Consider the following 27,272-nt stretch of genomic DNA (forward strand, 5'->3'; position numbering starts at 1 on the left):
GTTGAGATCTGAGGATTGCAGTTCCAAGTCAACCGGAGCAGGAAAGTCTGTAAGGCTCTTATCTCCAATTACCCAGCAGAAAGCTGCAAGTGGAGCTGTGGTTCCAATGGTAGAGTACCAGCCTTGAGAAAAATGAACCCAGAGATAGTGCCCTGGCCCAGAGTTCAAGCCCCAGGACAAACAAGCAAACGAGCAAACAAACAGGTAATCAACCCTTACTCCTCCTGGCTTGATGGAGAAAGAAATTAAAATCACGGATGTGAAAGGGCTTTGTAAACTATAGAGTACTGTACAGGTATAAGCAGACACTGTACAGGTGGAAGCAGGATGGCTCAGCAATCTCGCAGCTGGGGTCCTCAATGGGACCCCCACGTATCTCCCAGGAACCCCAGGACTCTTCCTAACACCAGAGCAGTGATCAGATCATCTTTCCTGGGAACTTGACTTTTGAAATGGCTGCAGTCCATGCCGGCTGGTTCCTCCCCTTCCCTCACACTATCTATGAGAACTGACCTTCTGATGGAAATTTGGCAGGGCTTCACATTCTGGAGTCACAGTACCTTCCTCCTCATGCCCTCCAGGCTGAGGTCATGTGCTTCCCAGACGACCAAGCAGTTCCCATGGCAGCAGGAGGTGCAGATAGCTGAGAGCCCAGGGGCTCTGCCTGGGTGCCTGAGCTGTGGCCGTGCCTGAAGTAGTAGCCTTGTCCTATCCACTGTCCTCCACGAGAACTAAGCTCATGACTGTTGCCACTGGATCCTATCCCCAGTGTCTACGACAGTCCTGGGCATGCAGTGGGCACGCAATATTCACGTATTAACCTCCTTCAGGAACTCCCAAAGGCTCTCGATTGTTTTCTGTTTGTTGGAGTTGACCTGTATATGCGTGCGTGCGTGCGTGCGTGCGTGCGTGCGTGCGTGTGCGTGTGTGTGTGTGTGTGTGTGTGTGTACTGGACTGGGACTTGAACTCAGGGGTCTAGTGCTGTCCTTTGCCTTTGGTGTTTTACTCAAACCTACTACTCTACCACTTGGGCCACAGCTCCACTTGTGTAATTGGAGAGTGGAGTTTCACTAACTTTTCTGCACTGGTTGGCTTCAAACTCTGATTCTTAGGTCTCAGTCTCTAAGCAGTTAGGATTATAGGCCTGAGTCACCAGTGCCTGACAAAGCCTCCCTACTGTAAGTGGGCAATGCCTTGATGGCCACAGCTCCCACAAGTAGAAGAGCCTGGGCAGGATGCCCTTATCACCACTGGGGAAAGCTTTTCAGGGGCTCCTCCAACACCCCAGATCATAGACACAGTGCTTCAGGGAGGCTGGGGTTGTGATTCACTGTGGCCTTAAGAGCAGATGGGTTTTCTGGGGACCAGGAGGTCAGGAACAGTGCTCCCTGCTCTAGGGTGATACAGTGTGTCTCAGACTTACTCCCTGCTCCCCCCCCCCCACCCAGAGGGGAGTAGTGAGTGGCAGGCAGAGTGGCCTTGAGCCAGAGCTGCTGTGACCATGCTTGGCTCCAGGCGCCCTGCTGGCGTCATTTAACAGACATCAACACCCATTGCAAATTCTCATCATTGCCACCAGCACTTACGCCATGTCCAGGGCTCAGACAGGAGGCCTCAAGCTGTAGAACAGCAAGCCTTTGCCTACCTGGCCTTGCTGGCTTGCACACGCCTCTCCTGGAAGCTGACCAGAGGCATTGACCTTTCCCTTTGCTCTGGAGTTTGAAAAGAACATCCCTTAGGCTGCCTGTCCTCTTGTCCTCTTCTGCTGGACTGTGAGGCCACTTCACACACACACACACACACACACACACACACACACACACACACACAGCAGGACAGCTTTGCAGGGAAAAGTCAGAATTCTGCATCTTATAAATCCAGACGTCCTGTAACTCTGAGCAGATTATAAACATCCCCCGGGACTGAGAAGCGGATGTGCTGGTGGCCCCGAGCCTTGGCTGGCCCTGGGGACAGGCTGTTTACTCCAGGTCTTTGCTGGCTCTCTAGGGCTCCTTCCTGCTCCAGCTCCAGGTGGGTGCAGGCAGGATGACCCCACATGGGACCCCAAGGTAAACTTTTAAGGCTCCAGATACCCACCTCCTTTCATCTTGCAAGCCCCTCAACACAACTACCTCTGGCTAGCCCCCTGACCTCCATGACCTTTCTAAGGTATGTCTCTTCCTCCTGTGGGATGTCTGTTCTATTCCTGGCTTCTAGAACATTCTAGAACTGTATGGACTAAAATGGACCTGTGATACCTGATTGAGCAGTGATAAGAACCACGTGTATAACAACATATCAAGAGTGCCTGCCTTAGGCCACAAAGTATACATGTATGTTGTCACAACCCATCCATCAATGGAGATCCAGAGCCCAGGCAACTTAGCTATTATGTGACCAGGCTGGGACTTGAACTCAGGGCTAGGGCACTCTCCCTTAGCTTTTTCACTCAAGGCTAACACTCTTTTTTTCTTTTCTTTTTTTTGCCTGGGGCTTGATCTCAGGGCCTGGGCACTGTCCATGAGCCTTTCTGTGCTCAAGGCTAGTGCTCTACTACTTGAGCCACAGCACCACTTCTAGCTTTTTCTGTGTATGTGGTACTGAGGAATAGAACCCAGGGCTTCATACATACAGGCAAGCACTCTACCACTAGGCCATATTCCCAGCCAACCTGGCAGTCTTATCACTTGAACCATAGCTCTACTTCTGGCCTTTTTGCTGGTTAATTAGAACTAAGAGACTTATGGACTTTCCTGCCCGGGCTGGCTTTGAACTGTGATCCTTAGTTCTATCTCAGCCTCCTGAGTAGCTGGGATTAGAGGCGTGAGCCACAGGGTGCCTGAATCTAAGACTGAGCTTTGACATACAAAAATCAAAATGCAAAAATGGCACTTTCATTTACAAAAACATACCACGTACCACACACAGGCAAACAGCAAACCAAACCATAAAACAGCTCCAAATGGCAAAATACAAAGTACCATTCTAGTAAAAAGTGGAACGTTGCATCTTCAGAGAGAAATGCCCGGTGTGGATAGGAGACAGGTTTCCAGCAGACACGTATAGAGTTCCTGCATTGGTAGGAATGTTCATGTGTCCCCTTTGTCTGATGGCCAGTGGATGATGAGGGTTCAGAAAACACTAGCTACAGCAGAGAATCACTCTGCAAACCAGAAGTCTGATATGGCACAAGGGCATCTCAGTAAGTCAGAGTCTTGCCTCAGTGCACATATCCTTGACAGCCCTTGGTAGGGTTCTGGCCTTGGCACCCGGCCTGGGCCAAGGGGCCTGATGCTCTGACTGCCCATTCACCAAGATGTTTCCCTTTTTTGAGAACTGAGAGCAAGCTGGCTGGGGTTGTTCCCACCAAAGATGTCCAGGGAGCTTAAAATAGCCCCTCTTGGCTGGGGCCCTGCAGTGAGCCGTGAGGCAGGCATTTGTTCAAATATGGGCCTGGGAGAAGGACTCCCAACCAGAAGGGAGGGTGGGGGGCTCACAGCAGGGGAGCCAGGACCCCTGGGGGGTGCACCCTCTGAGCCACAGCCAGCAGGGTGCTGGCTAGCCTCCTTGGCCTTGTGGGGTCCACTTGGGCAAGGTTTTGAGCAAATCCTTCAGGTCCTCCTTACCCAGCTGGGCCCCACTGAGTAGAGGTGTCTCCATTCCTCTATTGCTTCTAGCCTCTTCTCTACCTCAGAATGCCTTTTCTATCTAACAGGGACACTCAGTAGGATCCCTGCAAGTCCACCTCAGAACTTGTTTAACAATGGTAACTGCTTGCCATTTGTTGCACAAACTTTTGCTAGGCACTGTGTGTGTGTGCATTCCTCTCTCCCTCCCTCCTTCCCTTTTTCTTTTCCTCCCTCCCTCCCTCCCTCCCTTCCTTTCTTTCTTCCTTCCTTCCATCCTCTTTCTTTCTCTTTCGTTTGTTTGTCTGTCTGTCTTCTTTCATGCCCTTCCCTCCCTGTCCCCTCTGTGTGCTCCCTCGTTTTCATATGTGTGTGTGCCACTGCTGAGGTTTGAACTCAGGGTCCTACACTCTTGCTGAGTTTTTTTTTTTACTCAAGGCTCGTGCTTTACCACAGATTTACTTCTGGCTTTTTGCTGGTTAATTGGAAGTAAGCGTCTCTAGGAGTTTATCTGCCTAGGTTGGCTCTGAGTCATGATCCTTAAATCTCAGATCTCAGTCTCCTGAGTAGTGTGAGCTATCCACTCCCAAACTTTTCTTCTTCTTTCCTTCCTTCCTTCCTCTCCTCCCCCCCCTCTCTTGTGGGTTATGGGGCTTAAACTCTGGACCTGGGCACTGTCCCTGAGTTCTTTAGCTCAAGACGAGTGCTCTACTACTTTGAACCATAGCACCATTTCTGGTTTTCTGATTTCCTGCCCAGGCTGGCTTTGAACCATAATCCTCAGAACTCAGCCTCCTGAGTAGCTAAGATTACAGGCATGAGCCACTGGTGCCTAGCTCAACACCTTGTAAATTCTCCCATGTACCTCAGTTTCCCCAATTATTCTTTTAGGGAAAAACTAAGACATCACCACAGGCTATGCACCTGAAGGATTTAGCACTAGGCTATTATTATTATTAATCATTGCTAGCTTCTACTGTGAGAATTATGGTACCCGGGTGTTAAATACAGAGGTAGTCAGAGTAGAGGAGATGGTGCAATCCTTCACTCAGTACACAGAAGCTCCCAGCCCTATCCAGCTGCCATGCCACTCCTGTTCTGACACGGGTGTCCTGGATTCTGGTCCCCAGAAGCAGGCTTGCCCAGAAAGCTCATTCAGCCCACTCACTCTACCACTCACATTCAGTCCCAAGCCCCTTCCACACAGAAGGGGTGGCTGAGGCCCGGCTTTAATGGTTGGCTGCTCTTTGTGACTGTCTGTCTGCTGGCGCCACCTGGTGGTGAGGTTGAGGCCTGTGAGCCCCAGCTATGCTTAAGGCACTGCCCACGTGTTCATCTTCCCTGTCCTCCTGCCCTCTACCCACTACGTGTTGTGTGTAAAGAGTTGAAGGCCCCAGCTTCATTTGTGGATGGGAGCCCCAGGAGTTCTGGCTGTTAGGCCTCTACTCAGGCCTGGCACTGACACCTGGGCTGGGGCTGATGGCCTGCCTGGATTCACAGTCAGGAACAGGACCCTTCAATGGTCTCTTCCGGGATGAAGGAACAGGTCCAGTCCTGGCCTGAGGTGGAATGGGAGTGGAAAAGTGGGTAATAGTCCCCCTCTTTCTGAGGAGATGGGCATAGGCCTGCAGCAGCATGTCTTTGGACACAGGGTAGCAAAGAGCTCACTCAGAATAAAGCCAGTCACACCCTTTCACTCGTTGGAAGGACAGTGATGGAGAGGCTGGGACAGAGGGGCTGGAGGTGGGAGGGCGGGGGCCTCATCACCCGGGAAGGTATTTCCAGCATCTCCCTCCCTCTGGAGTTTCCAAGGACAGAACAGAGCTCTGTGTTGTATTTGACCAAATATGGTGGTATCTCTGAGAGCTCGAGGCCCCGCCAGCTACTCAGTTATGCTGTGGAAATCTGCCCCACACAGATTCATCTTGTGACATCCAGGGTGCCTCTAACCCAGCCTTCCTCCCCTCATCAGTTTCTGTAAATGGCCAAGACTGGCCCTCCGTAAGACACTGCAGGGCAGGCGCTGTGTATACATCCCCCTCCCCCTCCCTCCCCCCTCCCCCGCCTTATCCCCACTTCTGACTTCCTCACCCTCAGCTGGGGCATTTGTGCAAGGTGAGACACCTCAACCAAATTCTGGTACTGGGACTTGAACTCTGGGGCAGGACATTCTCCCTTGGCTTTTTTTTTTTTTTTTTTTTTATCAAGGTTTGTACTCTACCACTTGAGCCACACATCCATGTGCAGCTTTTTGCTGGTTTAATTGGAGATAAGGAGTCTCATGGACTTTTCTGCACAGGCTGGCTCCAAACCCTGATCTTTAAATTTCAATCTCCCAAGTAGCTAGGATTCTAGGCATAAACTATAGATCACTGGCTATTTAAGCACAATTTTTATAACAGCAAAGTATACACTGAATACTTAGTATATGACAGCTATTTAACACGAGTTAAACACTTCTCCCTCCTAGCAGCCTCAGATACTGACGCCAGGATGCTTCCCATTCTAGAGACATGGAAACTGAGGCTCAGAAATATTTCAGGGACTAATGGGCCCAAGCCACTATATTCTTGGTCACAAGTGTCACTTACAAAGAAAGGGAAGGAAAATCACAAGCAGTCACACGGGGCAGGTCCCATGAGTAAAACCTTCCATCTGAGAGGGGACCATGTTGATCCAGGAAGGCCCAGAGGCTGTGGCCATGAACGAAGCCCTGACAGAGCTGCAGCTTGGCTTGCCTGAGGTACAGGCTTCAGAAACACGTTCACAGCCGGCTGGCACTATGCAGAAACTCTCCCAAGATAAACAGCTGTGTGGTAGAGTGCATAGAGTCCTGAATAGATCCAGTCCCAGCCCCCAGCTCCGTCCCAGTTCCAACTCACTGGACAACCCCCCCTCTCCACTCAGGCCTCAGTTTCCCTGCCTATGGACTAGAGGGGTGGGGCCAGTTCTGTTGGCTGTCCCAGGATGGAGCGCTGGAAGGTAGTTCCCTGGGGATCTGGGGTCTATGTCCTGTTCTTGGCCAACACACGCTGAGAAGGTTTTCCCTCCTCGCCAACCGACAGCCCATCCCTCCTCCATCATTACTCCCTTTGCCATCCCCAAATCAAACGAAGCTCATTGTCTTAGCTGGGCCTGTGGGTGCTGGCCGGGCGGCGGGCCGCAGGCCACAGGCCACAGGCGGAGGTGCCACTGGCCAGGGCCCCGCCAGACACACAGGGCATTGTCCCTTGGTCAACAGCCCCTGGGCACCTCAGCCCAGCTCCTGGTTTGCCCTCACACCCCTCACTGCCTGCCGCTGTGCTAGGCCCAGCCAGCTGGGGGCCCAAGGCTCCCAGCTAATGGCAAGCCCACCCGCCTCCGCCCCCCAGCAGCCCCCTGTCGAGCTATAATTGCTGAGTCCCATCCTGTCACAGCCATTCTCTCCACGGCAGCATCTGGGGTTCCAGGCGGGCAGCAGCTGCGGCTTGGTGGGATGGACTGGACGCACAGCTTGGTACGTGGCTCGTCCCCACCCCCACCCCACTCTCTCGAGACTTGAGTTTTTTCTTCCCTTCTTGATTAATGGCCATCTCTGTTTGCCTTGGAAGCTGCAGAAGCCAGCCTGCCTCCGTCCTTTCCTTCAGGGAGAAACGGAGACTGGTCTCAGAGCGTCAGCCATGGCTAGGAGCTCAGGCTTGGCTGGATCTAGACTCAGCCCATCACACTCGGCTCTTTTAGGCCCAGGCATGTGGGGAATTGAGGCAGATGGAAGCCCAGGTTTTTTTTTTTTTTCTTTTTAAATTATAATTATAATAATTATTATTTTTCCAGGCCTGGCTCCTTGGAGCCAGTAGGTTGAATGACCTTGGGCAAGGCCTTTTGACTCAGTTTCCCATATGGAAAGGGAGGGAAGGGGCCTTTGAGTTCACGAATGCCATGTGAGCAGCTTGGATGAGAGAGCCTATTGTTAGATCTTTTCTTGGCACCAGAAAGTAAGACCAAAAAGGAAGAATTTAGCAACTTGAATGTCTGTGGTGGATTTTGTGCCAGGAAATCGCTCTGCAAAGTGGGGCTATGCCAGAACTTGTTTGCTAGGGCCATGACTTGCTGGGTCACCTGGATAACCCCCCATCCCCTTTAAGCTGTGGGGCTACCAGGAAGGTAGGGAGCCTTGCAAAAAGGTAAGACTTACCTAGGAGGTGCTCTGCCCAGCCCAGGTACCTGTGGCCTGTCCCTTCCTCTCTCTTCTGGTTCTTCTACAGGTGGGCCAGGGGCTGATGAGATTCACTGGTGGTAGGGGTGTGTGGATGTGTGCGGGACATGGCAAGCAGAACCTGGCCCAGCTAAGCAGAAGCCACCATTCTTAAGCTCTCCCGCCCCCTGCTCCTCCCCTATAGTTGTTGCTAGCATGGTTTTTCCTCTGGGACTATGGAGCAGGACTGAGGTCCAGGGACTCAGTTCACACTTTGAGGGTTAAGTGTCTGGCATCAGGCAGAAACAAGCTCAGGAGATAAGAGAGTGGATGTAGAGACACAATGATCTCAGTGGGGAATAGATATATAAAAGAACTACAGCAGGCCGCTGGTGGCTCACCTGTAATCCTAGCTACTCAGGAGGGTGAGATCCGAGGATCACGGTTTGAAACCAGCTCAGGCAGGAAAATCCATGAGACCCTTATCTCCAATGAACTACCAGAAAACAGGAAGTGGAGCTGTGGCTTCATTTTAAGCTGTGGCGTAAAGTGGTAGAGTGCGAGCTTTGAGCAGAAAAGCTCAGGGATAACACCCAGGTCCTGAATTCAACCCCCTCCCCTCCATAAATAACCAAAAAGAATCACAAAGGTTGAAGTCAGGAAATGACCAGAGAAAAGACCCATCTCTGAGACAGTGACACTATAGGCCATACATGGCTGTGGGAAGGCCGTCGGGTGAGAGGGGATCTCTGCAGATAGACCTGTGCAAAGACCCTGTAGCAGAAAGAAGTATGGTGAGAGCAAGTGACTGGAAGGAGGCCAGAAAAGTGGGGTCTAAGTGTGAGAGAAAGCAGGGAGGGTCCTGGGGTACCAGGAGAGCCTTGGCAAAAGATGGTGAGCTAGAAGGTGATGTCATCAAATTCACATTTCAAAGGGCTGGTCTTGACCTTGGTGTGCATAGGAGAGCTGGAGCTGGTTTGGAAGGCTAGTTAGGAGACTGTGGAGCTGGAGGGAAGCAAGAATGCACCGCAGATGGAAGAGTAGGTGGGAAAGTTTGCAAACTGAGTGAAGTAGCTGTTACTATGCTCATCACAACCCTGGGGGGGGGGGCAGGCCAGGCTCTAGCAGTGGTACATAGTAAGCTTCCCTCTTTCCTCTCTCTTCCCTGGACCCTGGGCTCAAAGAGACTTGGCTATTCCACCTTCTTCTTCAGGTGCTCCTTTTTGCCATCTCCATTTTCTTGGGGTTGGGCCAGCCCAGGAGCCCCAAAAGCAAGAGGAAGGGACAAGGCCGCCCTGGCTCCCAGGACCCTGGGCCTCACCAAGTGCCACTGGACCTGGTATCTCGGGTGAAGCCTTTCGCCCGCATGGAGGAGTATGAGAGGAATCTTGGCGAGATGGTAGCCCAGCTGAGAAACAGCTCCGAGCTGGCCAAGAGGAAGTGTGAGGTCAACCTACAGCTGTGGCTGTCCAACAAGAGGAGTCTGTCACCCTGGGGCTACAGGTAAGTGGCTGTTCTCCCACCATTCCTGGTGATGAACGTATGGACTGGAATCCTGACTCTGCCTCTGACTACCCAGGAGGCTTTGGGCCAGTGGCCTGTCCTTGTCCAGCCTGGTGCCCATCTGTAAACTGCAGTGGTAGCCATACCAGCTTTGTAGTCTTGCTATAAGAAGATACCTGCGCAGCGTGTCTGCGAGGCCTTCCCATCATGCACTGTGTCCAACCCCTCAGCCTCAGCCCTTCCTTGCTCTAGGTATTGCTGGCTGTTTCATGCCAGATAGGGATCTCCTGAAGGCTGCATCAGATTCACCTAAGGGCTCCACATCCCATCTGGTTACAATCTCCAGGACTCTTGCTGGCCCTCTATCACTTGAGTCACCCCACCAGTCCAGCCTTTTGCTGGTTATTTTGGTGGCCAGCACCCCAAAAAAACAGTGTCTACAGTGTTGACTGGTAAAGGAAAGGCTGACCTTGAAGGGTGCTCACTCCCCACCCAGGCCACAGATTTTTTTTTTTTGCAGTCTTGTAGCTTCCATGCTGGAATCCTAGAATAGCAATGCTGACTAGAACGTTCCCTGGGATAAAGTCAAACAGAGTAGCCATTTACCTCAGGTGGCTACTGTTGGAAGGCATCTAAGGAGACTGCAGAGCTGAGTGGAGGATTTCAATTTAAGCCTGTGCATGGGGCCCGTGGTGACTGCATTGGGCGGCCCAGGAATGTGGCAGTGGAGACAGTCAGTAAAGGCCTTCCAGATTCTAACTTCCCGGCTTTACAAAGGCCACAGATACTGAAGGGATTTTGTGGTAGATTCTAATCCAGGAGGTTGTGTGTGTGTGTGTGTGTGTGTGTGTGTGTGTGTGTGTGTGTGTGTGTGTGTGTGTGTGTGCTGGAACTTGGGGCTTTATTGCTCTTGCTTAGCTTTTTCACTCAAGGCTGGTGCTCTACCACTTGAGCCACACCTCCATTTCCGGCTTTTGGGCATTTAATTGGAGCGTCTCAGTTTCATCTGCAGGTTAAATCTCTCCTGCAGTCTACAGCACAATCTAAGGCGTCCCTCTGGAGGAGGGAGGCGGGGGGAGAAGAAGGGAGGAAGGGGGGAAGGAGGGAGGAGGGGGGAAGGAAGGAGGGGGGGAGGGAGCGCCTGAGGCTTGCCCGCACCCCTCACCCCGAGCTCTCACCCGCCCCTGCAGCATCAACCACGACCCCAGCCGCATCCCCGCGGACCTGCCCGAGGCGCGGTGCCTGTGCCTGGGCTGCGTGAACCCCTTCACCATGCAGGAGGACCGCAGCATGGTGAGCGTGCCGGTGTTCAGCCAGGTGCCCGTGCGCCGCCGCCTCTGCCCGCCCGCGCCGCGCCCCGGGCCCTGCCGCCAGCGCGCCGTCATGGAGACCATCGCCGTGGGCTGCACCTGCATCTTCTGAGCCTGGCGGCCGCCGGGACCGGACCCGACCCGGGTCTGCGGGCCTCGGAGCCTCCGGGCCTCCAGCAGTGCGAGGGAGCGCGCTCTCCACCGCGCCCACCCTACCATAAAACTCTGCTTTCCCTCCTACCTTGGTGGACAGTGGCCTTCTTCCTGGGATGGCGATGAGATCGGGGGGCTGACAGGGAGGACGGGGTCCCCCTCCTCTTGAGACCCCTCCTCCCTCCTGGCTCCCTCGGGTCTCAGGGTCCCCGCAGGTCAGGCTCGGGCGGAACAGAGGGGGGTTTTCCACCGGGGCCAGTAAACCCCTAAGTCTTCACATCTGTGTGTGTGTGTGCGCGCGCGCGTGTGTTCTTGCTTGGATTTGAAGAAACACTCAAAAGCATGGGGCGGTGTCAGCCACCGTTCACCCAGTCCTGTCTCCAAAGGCCTCTGCTTTGCTGCTCTCAAAGTTCTGGAGGGCCAGACTTTCTAGAGGTTTAGATCTGAGTGGGGGTTGATAGTTTCCTTTTTTCTTTTTCTTTTCTGTTCTTTCCTTCCTTCCCTTTTTTCTCTCTTTCTTTATTGTATGTGACAGTACTAGGGCCTGAACTCAGTGCCTTGAGCTCTTCTTCCTTAGCTTTTCTGCTCAAGGTTGGTCTTCTGCCACTTGAGCCACATCTCCACATGTGATATTGGGAGACAAGAGTCTCTTGACTTTACCTATCTGGGCTGGCTTCAAACCTCCATTCTCAGCCTCCTGAATAGCTAGGATTACAAGCACCAGCTGCCAGCATCCAGCAAGTTTTCATTTTTATGGAGTGGTTTCTTTTCTATTCTAACATCTAACAGAGCAGCTTCTGGGGGACCTGCTGTGGCAGGCCTGGGCCCCCGCTGTGGGAAACCACTGGCTTGTATCAAGACACTTTGCAGGGACAGACACGTCCTAAAGCTCATGGCAAGCTCTTACTTTTCAATGCTACTCCATTTCCCCTTTTGGCCCCCAGGAATTCAATCTTCTTCCCTGGGCCCTCTAACTTCACAATAAATTCCCAATCAGCTGTCCTAGGGTCTAAAAATACCCTCCTGCCCCCAAGACAGCTGAAGGGCTCGGGCTATTTTCTGAGGGTGAGCATAGCAGGCGCTTTGTAGTTAACCCCACAGGCTGACAGCCTGAGTACTTACTTGGCTTGAACTTCTAGCCCGCTTATGGCAAATTCAGCACTGAATACTTTTAAGTGTCTAATTCCTAAAAAACAAAACAAAACAAAAAACAACAATGGTTAGGTATGTGCCTGTCTAGGGTTGGTTAGTAGCTTACCTTTTTTGGTATTGTTCTAGAGTGCATACTGATTAGAATTATTCTGGAAGCTTCAGCCTGGTTCCAGACACATGGAAAATAGATTTTATGCTAGCTGGGTGTAAAGCAGGCACCTCTCCCTGGGGCTTGCTCAGATCTTTAAGCCTTATGGATACTAAGCAGTGCTCTACTGCTGAATAACAACCCTAGCCCCATGCTTTCCAGGTCTCAGGCCTGATTCAGGTCCCTGTGGAAGACACAAAATTCCAAGGCCCTTATTTGGGGGAGGGGGGAAAATTGAGCTGTAGGTGGGCTGTCCTAGTCCTGGAGGTGTATGGATGAAGGGACCCCCTTCATAATGTGAGGACCTTTCTTTCTCCCAGAACATCAGAAACCTAGGCATGTTTCAGAAATGTCAGTCAGAACTGGGTGCTAGTGGCTCACACCTGTAATTCTAGCTACTCAGGAGGCTGAGAGCTAAGGATCGCAGTTCCAAGCAAGCCTGGACTGGCTTATCTCCTATTAACCCTTAGAAAACTGGAAGTGGAGCTGTAGATTCAAGTGGTAGAGCCTTGTACAAAAAATGCAGGGACAGGGGCCAGGAGTTTGGCGTAGTGGTTAAAGTGCTTGCCTAGCATGCGTGAAGACCCGGGTTCAATTCCTTGGTACCACATACATAGAAAAAAGCCGGAAGTGGTGCTGAGGCTCAAGTGGTAGAGTTCTAGCCTTGAGAAAGTCCAAGGACAGTGCTCAGGCCCTGAGCTCAAGCCCAGGACTGGCAAAAGAAAAAAAAAAAAAAAAGAAAAAGAAAAAAATGCAGGGACAGCACCCAGGCCCTGAGTTCAAGTCCCACAATGGACAAAAAGAAAGAAAGGTCAGTTATACATGACTGTATGGTATGCAGTTGAGGGTTTGTGAAGTGTCCCTCTAAAAGTAGGGACTCTTCACTTGGGGTCCTTCGATCACAGAATAAGAATATCTACACATGTCACAATCGTAAGAAAAAACTTGATGGAGCTTTTCTGAATAAGAAAGCAAGCAAGAAGACAAGCAGACAAAAACAAACAGATTAGCAGAAAGTAGAGGCACCCTTTAACAGAGTGTGGGTGCTCTCCAAGGGAGAGAGACAGAGACACATACAGCTCCTTGGCTGTGTGTGGTAAAGCAAGGGGTCTGACTTTAAAGTTATGCAAAGATAGGTATTTTATCTTTGCTCTAATTACTCCTGATATTACACATTTTGAGTTTCTGGATGTTTGAGTGCATCCTACCACAAAACAAATGCTTATTCTTGAGGTAAGGAAGGCATTGGATTGTCTCTGTTTGAAGCAAAGTTAATGCTTCTAAATACCAGGCCTCATTTTCCTCAATTTATCCTGCCTCATTTTCCCCTGAATGATGAATGGGTATGTCCTGTACTTGCTTTAGGCTTGTGTTTTAGAGTATGTGGCAGCCATTTGCCAAGCTTCATTTCCCTAGACCATGTTGATGCCTCTTAATGACTACTTTTTTTCTTACTCCCAGCTCACCTGTGAAAGGAGCAGAAGGCATTTAGGGATCTTTTTTTAGTTTTACCACGTGTGTGTGAGAGAGACAGAGAGACAGCATGTGGTACTGAAGGTTGAATTTAGCATCATGCATTCCAGAAAGGTGCTATGCAGCTTGAGCCACAACCCCAGCTATTTTGGCTTTAGCACTAGGATTTTATACAGGAGCCCAACCTGGACTTTGACCCTCCTGTTTGTGTTTCTCCTTTAGCTGGGATGGGAGGTGCATGCCACGACATCCAGCTGTTGTCCAGATGGGGTCTGGCTAACTCTTTGCCTCAAACTGAGATTCTCCCAGTCTTCACCTTCTGAGTAGCAGGGATTACAGATAAGAGCTACTATATCTGGTACTTTTATAATTTTTTTTGTGTGTGTGCTGGTATTAAGATTCAGGATCTGGATGCTTAGTTTTGTTTTTTTTCTCAAGGCTAGCATTATGCCACTTGAGCCACAGCTCTACTTCAGGCTTTTTACTGACTACATGGAGGTAAAAATCTCATACTGCCAGGCTTTGAACCAGGATCCTCAGTCTCCAGAGCAGGTAGGATTAGAAGAATGAGCCACCAGTACCCAGCCTACCTTTATAAATCTGAAACTTAGAAGCTTGGATTTCTGAGCCTGGAATGATCACTGGTCCTTTTCAGTCCCCTGGTTTCAGGGCAGCAGCAGGAAGCTCAGGACTTGGAGAACTGGATCTCCATAGCACTGCAGAGCAGCCTGCAGTTTGAGTTAAAATGGTTTCTTGTTTTCCTTTTGCTAGTGAGAAACAACTACTGCATTGAACAGAGACTTCATCTGCCTTGTTCAGCGTTGTATCGGCTGCACCTAGCAAGCATGCAGTGGAAGGTACAAGGCCTGTGAACAAATGCACAGGCCCCAGAAGGACCCAAAGCTTTGTCCCTACCCCCTACTACACCCTCATGGGTGAGTGAGAGTACTGAATTCCTTCCTCCCCTCTTACCTCCAGTCTTATCCGCCACAGAGTGCTGCCATCTTTCTTAGACCATCAGCTCTAAAAGGCAGAGGTCCTGTGGTACTGGGGTTTGGAGTCAAGCCCTTATACTTGCCAGGCAAGCACCCTTCTACTTGTCTTGCCCCCAGCCCCACTATCCTGCACAATAGCTATGTCAGAGGAGTTTGACTCCTTTCTTGTATGCTTGGCAGATAATATGACTGCAAATGTTCTCCAGTCTCTCAGGAGTCTGTGGGTCCCCAGGAGCTTCTGTTCTGGCCATAGAAAGCTAAGATGGCCCCTAGGATGGAGACTTTAAGTTGACTCTCCACCTCCTTCCTGGAGTCTGTCTTCTCTTGCCCACAAAGAAGGAGCTGGTGAGACCCCACTTTCAGGTTTGGGCTGTGAAAGGCCACGTGAGTATGTTGGTTGATTGTGACATGGAATTCCTTAAGCTTGCCCAGGCATGGACTAAGTCAGTTCCCGGAATGCTTAGGCAAAGAGCCAAGGCTCCAGCTCAGAACTGAGGACCAAGAACCCCTGCCCTGGGCCTATGACATAGAAGGGATGACGGGAGGGGATGGTTATCAAGGGCAAGTTTTCTGGCCCGTCTTTTGGCTCAATACAAATTGTAATGATACCATGACAACCCATGCCACTTCATTTCAAACAAAGATCAGCCGGGAGCCAGTGGCTCACTCCTGTAATACTTCTTAGGAAGTTGAGATCTGAGGATAGTCGTTCCAAACCAGCCTGAGTGGATGAATCTGTGGGATTTTAATCTCTAATTAACAAGCAAAAAGCTGGAGGTGAAGGTGTGGCTCAACTGGTAGAGTGCCAGCTTTGAGCAAAAAAACCCAAGTGAGAGTACAATGCCCTAAGTTCAAGACCCATTACTGCTACAAAAAAATAAAATAAAATAAAATTCCATTGCTGACTACACTGGACTTGGCGGGGGTGAGGGAAGGGGGAGAGGACTTGGCCCCTTTTATAAGAGGTGTAAGTGTGGTGCTTCTCCAAATCCCCTTTCTACTCCTTCCTCTAAGACCACCAAGATGTGTTGGCCAATCCAGTTAGGCTTATCCCGTGTCAGTGATTGGTCTGGGATTCGAGTCCCAAGCCAATCAGCATGAGGCATTTCCCAGGCCACAGGAATTGGTTGAGGGTGGTCCCCTTGGCCTAGGGCCTGGAATTTGGTTCTGTGGCTTCAGGAAGACTTCTCACCTGGGGAGTTAGGACAGCCATCTTCAACTATGAGAAAAGCAACAGCTGGGGACTGCACAGCACTTTGCAGTTGGATTCCTAAGTCATGCAATCAGTAACAGCTTTATCATCTAAAGTACTATGAAGTTTTGGTTTTCTTCTGCTTTGACTAAGAGCCATCTTTCCCATGTGCCAGTCTGGCGACTTCTGTAATGACCAACAGATACATTTCTAAGACTCCATTTCTGTTTTTTTGGTTGGTTGTGGGGCTTGAACTCTGGGCCTGGGCACTGTCCCTGAGATCTTCAGCTTAAGGCTACAGCCCTACCCCTTGAGCCACAGCCCCACTTCCGGTTTGCTGGTGGTTAATTATAGGTGTGAGCCACCACGCCCAGCTAAGGCTCCATTTCTTGCCATGTGCCTGCTATTCTAGCTTCTCGGGAGGCTGAGATCTGAAGAACATGGTTGTAAACCAGTCAGGGCAGAAAAGTTCAATTAACCAGCAAGAATCTGGAAATGGTTCAAGAGGAGAGCACCAGTCTTGGTTGGAAAAACCCAAGTAGGTGCATGAGGCCCTGAGTTTGAGCCCTAGTGCTGACACAAAAACAAAAGAAAAAAGAAGTAAGACTTTGTCTCTTCAATGCCATTGCTAAAGCCCTGACACAAAGAAACAGACTCCCAGTTTGGGAACCCACTGGAAGAGAATTCTGTCCCTCACTGAACTCATTTATTTTAAGGGAAGCTACAGATTTGCACTGTTCTATGAATTCACCAGTCAGCAAGCCATTCCTTACACTGGTCTTTTCTCTCCACCTCTGCAGAGGGAAGGAGCTAGATGACCTCTCGGTTGCTTTTGTCAAATGCTGGGACAGAATCAGCACCATTTGACAGCAGTGTTTTCTCTGGGCCCTGAACCTGAGATATCAAATCTGATTGGGCCCTTTCCCTCTAGATCTGCCCATCAGCCATACCTTCTGGGTGCTGATGGCTTTATTCCTCCATGTATTCCTTTCTGTCTAGTCTAGTGTTTCCCTTTTCCCACTGGTTTCCAGGAAGCTTACAAGTATACTGATGGTGATATGCTGGTTAATGGCTTTTCTTTAGGTCCTAACAGTTATCTCCCCCCATCTGAAGATGTTCATTCTGAACTAGGTACCTCATCTCTAACAAAGACACAGCCACTGGCTGGTCTCAGGGCTAGGTTTTCTGATCCTCCCTTCTATTCTGTAGCTCTCTGGTGGTCGATGTTTCATTGGAGATTGTGCTTCTTGAGAGTAAGTAGTGTAAAATTTCAAAGAAAACTAGAACCAGAGTTTTCTGCCGTACATTTCCTCAGTGATCCTGGTTCCTAGTTAGGAGATCAAGTCAGAAGCAGCTTGGGAAGATGGATTTTTATTTCTCTGTTAAAAAAAAAATAAATAAAATGAACAGATCGGCATGGATTCCTTTCTTTTTCTTTCTCGCTCCCTTAAAAAGCAACTCAAGTGAGAATCCTTCAGACAGGCAAGCAGATAGCAGGCCACCTGTCCTGGAGGGAAAGATGCTCAGTGCACAGAGGTCAGGGGAATGGCTGGTTGGGGAGTGTGGCTTCAGCTCGCCCGGCTGCCGGAGGCGAGGGTCCATCTTCAGTGTGGGGCAGAATCCCCTGGGCTCTCCCTGGAGCTCACAGTTCAGTCTTGACCTTGTGCATTAAGTCCTTCTGGTCAATCTTGTCTACATCCTGGTACCAGCGGTTGTAAGCCAGTAAGGCCACATTTTTGGCTGCCACTGCCATCACCTCCACAGAGCTGGCTGCCCACTCCAGGGCGTTGAGATAGAAGAGTTGATCATGGAGCACAAACTTTGGGAAGCTGCTGCGGGAGCCATAGAGGGGGTGAGCTTGCCATTCCGCTGTCTGGACTGAGTAATAGGAGCGGAAGAGGGTCTTTAGCTGGGTCCGAAAAAGGGGTTCGGGGGACTGGACTCGCCAGACAGCAGCCTCTTGCGGCTGCTTCCGCCGGAAGCTGGCTGAGATGTTGACAGGACAGATGTTGTCCAGAGTGCAGAAGAAATGGGGAAAATCTGTGGTGAGGACATTGGCAAAGGGGAAAAGCTTGGGGTCAGGGAAACCAAAGTAGGAAGAGTTGAGGTAGCCGTGGACCAGGGAGACAACAGTGGGCTGGAAGGAGCCCTGGACATCCTCAATGGGAGGGCTGAAGCCTTGGAAGGTGAGGTTGCTACTGCTGTTGTCCAGGTGCAGGGGTGTGGCGATGACCACAATGTCATAGAAGTCGGATCCATTGCCCATCTCACTCTCATACCGCACCTGGTACAGGGCTTTCCCCTCTGGAATGAGAGCAGAAAAGTCAACTTGTCCCTCGGGCTTCTATCCCTTGACTTCCTCCCTGGGGCCCAGCACTGGGGGTCGATCAGGTGCTGCTGGATGTCCAGAAGGCCGCCCCTGTCTCTATGCTGGTATGGCTGCAGGGCAGGCACTGGACTAGGTGTCAGGAGGCTCAAGTTCTTCTGTTTCTGCTGCTGATTGGCGGGAGGAGCCCGGGCAAAGCTATTAATCATTGGTCAAAGGATCTGAATTCATGCAACTTCAGCTCCTCGCTGACATTTGAATAGGGGCTGCAGCGCCCTCTAGTGTCAGCAGGCCTTCACACTGCTGTTACAAAAATACTGCCATAGAGCAGAGATCAAGGAGAAGCAGGGAAGAGGTAGTAAGCAGGGCTGGCTAGGAATGACATGGCCACCCTTGTGGCTCTGTCCACTCACCAATACTATGCAAGGCCACAGAGGTCACTGTGGCATGAATCACGTTGGCTTTGGTGAGCTTCAGCAAACCGGAACACACCAGCTTGTTGCCCCCTTCCACTGACCACAAGCTGCCTTGGGCCCCAGCTAGAGACATGGCTCCTGGGAAAAGCAAAAAGGTAGCTGGTAGGTTATCAAAACCAGCAGGAAGTGGGGCTGCACTGTTCTCTTGTGCCCAGGCAGGGAGGCCCAGGGGGACACCAAACACACAAATAAATATAAACAAGTCCACAAGGTTACAAATGGCCAAAGCTGCATTAAAGAGCCAGGTCCAAAGGACTGCAGAGCGCATCCTTTTGCTCACAAGACACATACACAGCATGTCCACAGCACAAACATCCAGAGCTGGGGTGCTGGGGTATTGGGAGGTGATGGCTAGAAGATATGTTGTTTCTTTTAGGAGTGATGAAAATGTCCCAAAATTGCAGTAGTTGCATAAATGAATATACTAAAAACCATGGAACCTCGAGATTTATCTTTTTGTGTTGGTCTTGAGACAAGACCTAGATATTATTTCTTAGATATTGAACTCAAGGCTGGGGCCACAGCTCCACTTTCATCTTTTTGGTCATTAGTCAAAGATAGGAATCTCATGTGCTTCTTCTGCCTGTGCTGGCTTTGAACTGTGATCCTCAGCTCTAAGCATGGGAGTAGCTATGATTACAGGAGCCACTGGCACTCAGCCTGAACAGTGCTTTTTAAATGTGATAACGCTATACGGTGTGGATTATATCTCAGCATAAGTGTGCTATGAAGGACATACACAAGACCCTGGGAGAGCGAGCAGGGCAGTCGAGGGTGGGGATGCCAGGCTCTGAAGGCCTGGAAGGAACCAGAGGAGAGCATCTCCTGTCAGTGCACACCCTCTCATTTGTTTAGTAAAAGTGCACTAAATGCCCAGTGTGCTATGAACACTTTTTGGTATGTAGCAGTGGACTTTCTGGGCTGGTGTGAGCAGATGGTGGGCTACACCCAGGCCCCACCCACTGCAGTCATGATCCAGGAAGACAAGGTGAGGCAGAGTTGAACGTCCCGAAACTCAGAAGTTCCAAGCTGCCAACCTGGAATGCGGATGCCAGAATCAAAAGAATGGGGTGACTAAATGCTAAGTAATGTCACGCGCTGGACAGATGTGTTAAATGGTGCTGACCTCAGCTGATCTGGGAGTTCAGGCAGAGAGAGAAAATAAACAGGCAGGGGGAGGGCTGGGCGCTCACCGGCAAAGGCGGGCATCGCTGCTGACTGGCCATAGCTGGCCCGCAGGACGGCAGAGACGACGTCATCAATGAAGCGCTGTGTGACGCCCACCTGGAGCAGGGACTCGGCCACGGAGCGCTGGGTCATGTTGATGAAGGAGGACTCCCCCAGTGAGTAGAGCAGCTCCTCCACACCTGAGAAGGCATAGCCGTGGGCCTGGTACTTGTAGATCCTAGGAGATAGGGGAGCCGCAGTCCTGTGAGCAGCTCTGGGGCAGGCCGCCAGTGTCCCACTAGGGACCTCTTGCACATGGCGGATGTGACAGAGGCTGCTTTCCTTTCCCAGTGGCTGGCTCTGTGATGGTTGTGGGTCTGTCCCCGTATGGACAGCACAGATATGGGGTAGATACTTTGGCATCCCACAAACCTGGCTTCTCATTACCTCTCTGAATTGGTAAATGAGTGGCTCTGGTGGCCTGGGGTCTACTGATGGGTCTTGTTTGGCTAGCTAGTGAAATGGGGCAAACAAGTGAAAAGACAGGAGGCCCTCAAGATATGACTGCAGCTTTCAGTCGGGGGGGGGGAGGGAGACTGAGGCCCTGCCCCCCAAGAGGTCTTTCCTTACGCTGGGGATTCGTTCTAAGCCTGTAATGAATTATGTGCCTTCTCGTTTCCTTCCTTCCTTCCCTCCCATCCTTCCCTCCCTACCCCTCCCTTTGACAGTCCTGAAGCTTGAACTCAGGACTGGGCACTGTCCTTGGGCTTTCTCAAGGCTAGTGCTCTACCACTTGAGCCACAGCACCATGTGTGGCCTTTTTTTTGTGTATGTTGTACTGAGGAATCTAAATCAGGCAAGCACTCTACCATTAGGTCATGATCCAGGCTTCATTTTCTTTTCTTTTTCTTTGCCAGTCTTGGGGCTTGAACTCAGGGCCAGAGTCCTGAGCTTTTGTGCTCAAGGCTAGCACTCTACCACTTAAGCCACAGCTCCATTGCTAGCTTTTTGGTAGTTAATTAGAGAGAAGAGTCTTTCCTGTCCAGGCTGGCTTTGAACTGTGATCCTCAGATCTCAGCCTCCCTGCATGGCTAGCATTATAGATATGAGCTTCCAATGCCAGCTCTCCTCCCTCCCCTTTCAATATCTGTTTATTTTTTCTCAATAGTTGTACAAAGAGGTTCCAAGCCCAGAGGTCATGTTATGAGGACAAGGCGAGGGGCTCTTGTTATGTCAGGGAAGCCAGCTCCTTTCCGCCACCCTCCCGCAGCTCAGCCCGGCCCTACCTCATAAACTTCTCCATGACTTCCTCCACCCACATCTGTAGCCTCAGGAAGCTGATGCCATAGTGCCACCAGAGGCGGAAGAGGTTCAGCAGATACCAGTCGGTCTCCTCCAGCACAAACTGCTCCCCTCCAAAGATGGCACTCCTGCCCACCACTTCACGCCGCTGCCTCAGCCCTGCAGAGACCAGCACCTCTCAGGTCCCCTTCGCAGCCCTCCCAGGACTGCCAGTGCCTGGAGCTTAACATCCAGGTCTTCCGGATGCAACTCAGGCCCCAAGGTCACACGAAAACAGTCACAGCCCATTCCACCTGGCCAGCATGCCACAACTTACAGAGCACTGGACACATAAGCAGGTACTGGCAGTGATGGATTTCCCTTCCCTCCGTCCCACTTATCCTCTCTGCATGGAATCACAGCACAGTGGACTCGAAATCACCCTACATCTGCCTACAAAGCATCTTCCCATTCAGACTGCTGAACCCAGTACCATATCCCAGGGGATGGGCAGAAAAGACGTAAGGCCGTCACAAACACTGCTGGAAAGAATAAGGTTGGATGTATCCTGCAAAACCACTTGCAGGTTCACTTGTGAGAAGAGAAATGCCTGCAGCAAGCAGCATGTGAGTGGTTTTGACAGCTGCTACTGGGTTCGAATCACAGCTCTCTCAGTAGCTGCGTGGTTTTAGCTGAGCTTGTTTCCTTAGGGGTTGGATTCCTCTAGGTCTGCACTCATCTAGGAAGTTACCAGGTACTTCGCAGGCACCTGCTCACAGTGATTAAGAGACAGCCAATTGAAAGGGAAAGAAACTGGCCTGGGAGTCAAAACCTGAGTTCTAATCCCGGCTCTGCAACTAACTCACTGTGTAACCTCAGGCAAGTTCCTTCCCCTCTCTGGTCTCAGCTGCTCCATCTGTAAAATGAGGAGATTGATCTATATGACCACAGAGCCTTGAAGATTGGGGGCAATCTAGTGGCTGCTGCCAGCCTTGGGTCATGGGGCTCTGAAACCCCGGGAACAGAGACACTCACCCAGCAGCTTGACGAAGTCCTGCATGTGTAGACTCAGTGAGTGGAAGGAGGCTGCCCCGCTCTCGTAGTGCTGTTTGTTGACAGAGATGGTAGCCAGGCGGCCACCCACAACCCCTTTCTCGTACACATCGATCTGCACCCGGGGTCCAAAGTGCTGCTGGAGGAAATGGGCTACGGCAGAGCCCCCGATCCCGGCCCCGACCACGGCTGTCAGCATGCCCGGGAGCCAGGGAAGGGGACAGCACACAAGTCAGAGGTGTGTGACATTTTAAAGGGGAATTTCACAGCAGAGCTATGACTAATAAGCAAAGATCAACCTGAAAATGGCCACCTATACCCACCCCCATTTTATAAAGACACTGTGGCAGCAAGATGAGCAGGAAACAATCTCCAAACTCAAGGAGTTTGTAGGAGTCTGAACTCAGGGCACTGAGTTTGCTAGGCAGGTGCTCTATCATTTGAGTCAGGCCTCCACCTCAAGTAATTTTCTTTGTGTGTCATGGGGACTGAAATCAAGGCTTGCACACTGTCCAATTTTGCTCAAGGCTAGTGCTCTCTCACTTTGAGCCACGGCTTTACTTCTGTTTTTTGAGTGGTTAACTGGAGTTAAGTTTTACAGGGACTTTTCTGTCCAGGCTGGCTTCAACTCACAATCCTCAGATATCAGCCGTCCAAGTAGCTAGCATGAGCCACTAGTACCAAGGTAGGCTTACTTTTTTTTTTTGGCCAGTCCTGGGGCTGGAACTCAGGGCCTGGGCACTGTCCTTGGACACTTTCTGCTCAAGGCTAGTGCTCTACCACTTGAGCCACAGTACACTTCCGGCTTTTTCTATGTATATGGTATCAAGGAATTGAATCCATGGCCTTGTGCATGCTAGGCAGGCACTCTACCACTAGGCTACGCTCCCCCCGCAGGCTTAAGTTTTATGGTCATTTATTTTTTGATACAACCTTATAATTTTGTCTAGGCTGGTTTTGAACTCCTGAGCTCAAATAATCCTCCTGCATCGGCCTCTCATAACTACATCTGACAGGAAAGTTTTATTAAAACACAAGCAAACTTCTTATAGTCTAATAGTACCTTTCATGTTATGCAGTTGTCTGCAACAGAGAACAAGCTATTCACTCTCTGATCTTTTACAGAAAACGTCTAAGTCCAACGTACTATGTGACACTTAAATGATTTCTGTGTTTGCCAAGACTAGAATGCATCCTAAGACAGGCTGCTTGTGGCCTTATTGGGTGCCTGATTCCAGTTTGGACTCACAAGTTCTGCGTTAAGGTCTTCCGTGGGCTGGAGTTTGGCCTAGTGGTAGATTGCTTGCTTAGCATGCATGAAGACCCAGGATCGATTCCTTGGTACCACATACACAGACAAAACCAGAAGTGGTGCTGTGGCTCAAGTAGTAGAGCCTAGCCTTGAGAAGGAAGCGTCCAAGGACAGTGGTCAGGCTTTGAGTTCAAGCCCCAGGACTGGCAAAAAACAAAAACAGTTCCCAGCAGAGCTGAGGAGCTAGTAAGAACCGCTGTCTAGATAAGACAGGTGCTAATTGCAAAATTCTGAGAGAAGAGTACACCAGCTACAAAGCTAATGAACTCAACTATCACCAAGCCCAGGGTGTCTACCACACATAGGAAATAGCACTTTCCTGTCATCTGACAGCCTCATAATCCTGTCCATAGAGCATGAGATACATCTGATACTATCTGTTTTTTCTGGACCCACACTGGACCCTGGGACACCAGATATGGTTAAGAAGTGGCAGATACACCCGGTGTCTGGGACCCACTCCAGTAATCCTAGCTACTCAGGAGTCTGAGATCTGAGGTGGAGAGTCTGAAGGCTGCCCAGACAGGTAGAAAAGTCTGTGAGACTCGTTTCTCCAGTTAACCACCAAAAAGGCAGAAGTTGAGTTGTGCCTTCACTTTTTGGCCTTAGGTGAAAAAACTCAGGGATAGAGTCCATGTCCTAAGTTCAAGCCCTAGGGCTAGAGTGCCTGCATGTGCATTTGCTTGCTTGCATGTGTGTGTGTACACATAGCAGACTATTTTGTGAGAATCAAGGGTCTCCCTAACTGGCCTCCTTGCGTCCCTCCCCATACTCCAGCTCCCTATCTGGCCAGCTGTCTGTGGCACCTGCCCTGCTCTTTCTCGCTGAGCCTTGGCCTGAGCTGCTCCTCTTGTCAGGGATGCTCTCTGTGATCTTCACTGACTTCCACCACCACCATTAGGCCAGAAAGGTGTTCCTTACATATTCATTCAAGTATCATGCTCGGCTTAGCCTGGTCTATTCAAACTTAGGTCAACTGATCTGCTTAAGGACTGTGAGGAAATAGGGTTACCATGTTCTCAGATGCTGGCAGGCCATGGAGTTCAGAGTATTTACTGCATGTCGAAAAAATAGGCACCCTTCTTCCTCAGAAAATACAGAGCCACACAAAGAGCACCTTCTTTCTTAACTGCACTGCTCTTCTCTACTACATTTGCAAAGAGAGTATCATTTTCTACAGAGGAACTGGCATTTCAAGAGGCCTTGAAATCACCCCAGGGATACAAGGAAGCCACTGCCATGGTGACCATTGAACACTGATACTCACCCTAATTTAGGGTGAATAACAATAGTGTTCCAGGGCTCAAAGATGATCCAAACAGGGGCTTCTACTTCTGGGGGCCTAGGTAGCCAAATGGGCCTGTACACAAATCCCACTCATGTACAGTTAGCTATGACAATGTGACAAACTACATCAGTAGGGTTTCAGGGAGTCCTGAAGAGGAAGGAATGGTTTCTGCCAGCATCCTAGAGGAAATAACATTTAATCAGACCACCCAGCAGAGAGAACATAGGAGAAAAGTATACATGACAGTACAGGTGGGCCTAAAGTGTCCTTAAAGACACTCTGAGATGTTCAGATTGCATATGAGGAGTCCAGGGATTACGTCAGCCTAGCAGGAAGCTCCTTATGATGCTTCTGGGTGGAGCCTAAACCACTGAGAAGTGGACAGCAGCTCTTGACAGAAGGCTAAAAAAAAAAAAAAAAAAAGAATCTGGGGGGTTTAAGGACAACTTGGCCTTGCATGGTCTAGACTAGACACCATCAGTAAAGGGGTGAGGTCAGCCAGAGAAAGGCAGGCAGCAAGCTCTGCATGTCAATCCAGTTCTGTTACTGAAAACCCTGACCCTTATCCAAAGACTGTGGGCAATATCCTGCCAGTTCCCAGGAAAGCCTTCCTTAAGCTCCTTGGCACAGCCTGTCTGATCCACCATCTCTTTTCTCTCTATCTCTAAGGATTCTCCTGTGAAGTCTCAGTTTCAAGATTATTTCTGATATACTTTAAACTGTCTTACTCCTTTATAGCCTGATGTGGTTTTCTAAGCCAATAAATGTCAGCATTGCATTTGCCTTGACAATTCTGTAGTGATCCCACGAGACATCCCAACGCAGTCCTGCTCTCTGCAGTGCAAGGGGGACAGGCAGCAAGAATTGGAACTTCACCCTTCCACATCAGGAATCCAGCATCTCTGCTTAGGGAAATCTCCCGTGCTAGTGACTTGAAACTTTAAGTTAAAGCTGGAGGCTAGTGGCTAACTCAGGAAGCTGGCATAGGAGGATCATAGTTCAAAGCTAGCCCCTGCAGAAAAGCTGTGAGATTCTTATCTTCAATTACCCAGCTAAAATCTGCAAATGGGGATGTAGCTCAAATGCTAGAGTACCACATTTGAGTGGAAAAGTCAACAACAACCCACTCTCCAGCCCTCACCAAAAAGAAAAAAATTTCAAGTTAAAAATGGTAATTATTAAAGGAGGAAAAGAACAACTGTGAACAAACACAGGATACTAGTCAATGACAGGCACAGTGGTGTCCTGGTGCCTGCAATTTATTTCGGAACGCATCAGAATGTTGGATGGACTCAGGGGTGGCTAGAAAGCCGTGGAGGGGATGTAGGCGGCTGGCACACAAACGACCATTGTAAAATGCTTTCCATTTTGCTGTGTATGTGAAAAATCCCCCGAGAACACATCGGGGAACCCACACAAGGATGTCGAGTCCTCCATTCTGCCATCTCACGAGTCTATCCCTCCAGCAGCCCCAGGCAGCGGCCTGGAAGCGGCTGTCACCCCGGGGGCCCCTGGCGGGCGCACGCGCGCACCTCCTCGGCACTCGGGGCACACTTCTCTGGGGAGGTCTCGCGGCGCCACAGCGCCCACGGCCACCGCGCACGCCGCGGCCGTCCTGTCCTCGGGGCTCCTGGCAAAGAGCCGCGGCCGAAGGACCTTCCGGCGGGCCCGCCATGCGGCCCCCAGGCCGTCCCCGGGGGACTCCGCGTGCCGTGCCACCTGCCCACCCGCGCCTGCCCTCGCGGCCCCGTCCCCGTCCCGGCCCCCGGCCTGTCCCCGTCCCGGATGCTCTCCTCCCCGGCCCCCAGCCCTCCGCGGCGGGCTGCCAACCCCTTCTCCCGCGCAGCTCGCTCCCCCCACACCCATTTCCGCACCGATTTTGCCGGGCGGGGCGTCTCCGCCCTCCGCGGCGGCGGCGAGGAGCGTGGCCAGCGCGGCGAGGAGGAGACGGGGAGCACGCGCCATGGCGGGCGGCGGCCGGGGCAGCATGCGGGGCCCGGCGCTCTCGGGTTGGCGCTCGGCTCCCCGCCCCGCCCCGGCGCCTCGGCGTCCAGTCTCGAAGCTTCTCATTGGCTGAGCAGCCGTCCCTCTCCAGTACGGAGCCCCGTTTATCCACGTCACTCCCCGGGATGGCCCTATCGCCGGCAGCGGCTCCGCCCCGCCCTCCAGACGCGGGCTCCTCATTGGCTGGCCCGTTCTGCAACCGCGCAGGTGTGCGCTCCGGACCTCAGCATCGGCGCCCCGCGGGCCCTGTCGCTTGGGCGCCGTGGGGAATCTCCAAGTCCAGCCTCCAGTCACTTACGAGCTGTGACGTGCCTTCTCTGTGTCTGCTTCCACTTTCATAAACCGGACGGAATATCCCGCTCTGCCTTTTAAAGTCGCCGTGACGACCATCAGAGAGAAAGATGTGAAACAGACTCTGCCAGTGCTGAAAACTGCCCACCAAGCAGGCTGCAGGGGCGGGGGAGGAGACGCTACCCTGCGCACAGGCGGAAATAAATCCACTTACATTCCGCACTGGAGATGATTAAATTTCATTTGCAAATTCAAGACAGCCCCTTAAGTTTTATTTACAAATTACAGGTTTATCCTTGTTTCCATTTATCCTTACCATTAACACTTGGCCGGTATTACAACCTCCG

General features: G+C 51.1%; 2 protein-coding genes across 3 annotated transcripts; one reads left to right on the top strand and one right to left on the bottom strand.

Annotated features, from left to right (window-relative positions):
* The first annotated feature begins 6,833 nt into the window (after nt 1-6,833).
* Nucleotides 6,834-10,844, top strand: Il17b (interleukin 17B). Its single transcript, XM_090331077.1, has 3 exons — nt 6,834-7,123; nt 9,015-9,304; nt 10,495-10,844. Exons 1-3 carry the CDS (start codon nt 7,103-7,105, stop codon nt 10,724-10,726), a joined length of 543 nt encoding a protein of 180 aa, XP_090187203.1. The 5' UTR covers nt 6,834-7,102; the 3' UTR covers nt 10,727-10,844.
* Nucleotides 10,845-17,082: 6,238 nt separating this feature from the next.
* Pcyox1l (prenylcysteine oxidase 1 like) lies at nt 17,083-26,623 on the bottom strand. Of its 2 annotated transcripts, XM_090331244.1 has the most exons (6): nt 26,505-26,623; nt 22,013-22,219; nt 20,983-21,157; nt 19,723-19,934; nt 18,467-18,607; nt 17,083-18,031 (listed from the first exon to the last, which is right to left on the bottom strand). In XM_090331244.1, exons 1-6 carry the CDS (start codon nt 26,617-26,619, stop codon nt 17,370-17,372), a joined length of 1,512 nt encoding a protein of 503 aa, XP_090187370.1. In that variant the 5' UTR covers nt 26,620-26,623; the 3' UTR covers nt 17,083-17,369. The 2 variants fall into 2 exon arrangements, with proteins under 2 accessions (XP_090187370.1, XP_090187371.1); XM_090331245.1 differs by lacking the exon at nt 26,505-26,623 and having other exon boundaries at nt 20,983-21,893; nt 22,013-22,060.
* Nucleotides 26,624-27,272: the final 649 nt, after the last annotated feature.

Source organism: Megascapheus bottae, chromosome 4, assembly GCF_031878675.1.
Source record: "Megascapheus bottae isolate mThoBot1 chromosome 4, mThoBot2.hap1, whole genome shotgun sequence".
Lineage (NCBI taxonomy): Eukaryota > Metazoa > Chordata > Mammalia > Rodentia > Geomyidae > Megascapheus > Megascapheus bottae.

Excerpts from the sequence above, each read along its gene's own strand:
- Pcyox1l (XM_090331244.1), bottom strand. The coding sequence starts at position 26,619 with ATGCTGCCCCGGCCGCCGCCCGCCATGGCGCGTGCTCCCCGTCTCCTC. Across the intron at positions 21,158-22,012 it reads GGACTTCGTCAAGCTGCTGG|GGCTGAGGCAGCGGCGTGAA; the intron begins GTGAGTGTCTCT and ends TGGTCTCTGCAG. Across the intron at positions 19,935-20,982 it reads GTCATGGAGAAGTTTATGAG|GATCTACAAGTACCAGGCCC; the intron begins GTAGGGCCGGGC and ends CCTATCTCCTAG.
- Il17b (XM_090331077.1), top strand. The coding sequence starts at position 7,103 with ATGGACTGGACGCACAGCTTG. Across the intron at positions 7,124-9,014 it reads TGGACTGGACGCACAGCTTG|GTGCTCCTTTTTGCCATCTC; the intron begins GTACGTGGCTCG and ends CTTCTTCTTCAG. Across the intron at positions 9,305-10,494 it reads CTGTCACCCTGGGGCTACAG|CATCAACCACGACCCCAGCC; the intron begins GTAAGTGGCTGT and ends CCGCCCCTGCAG.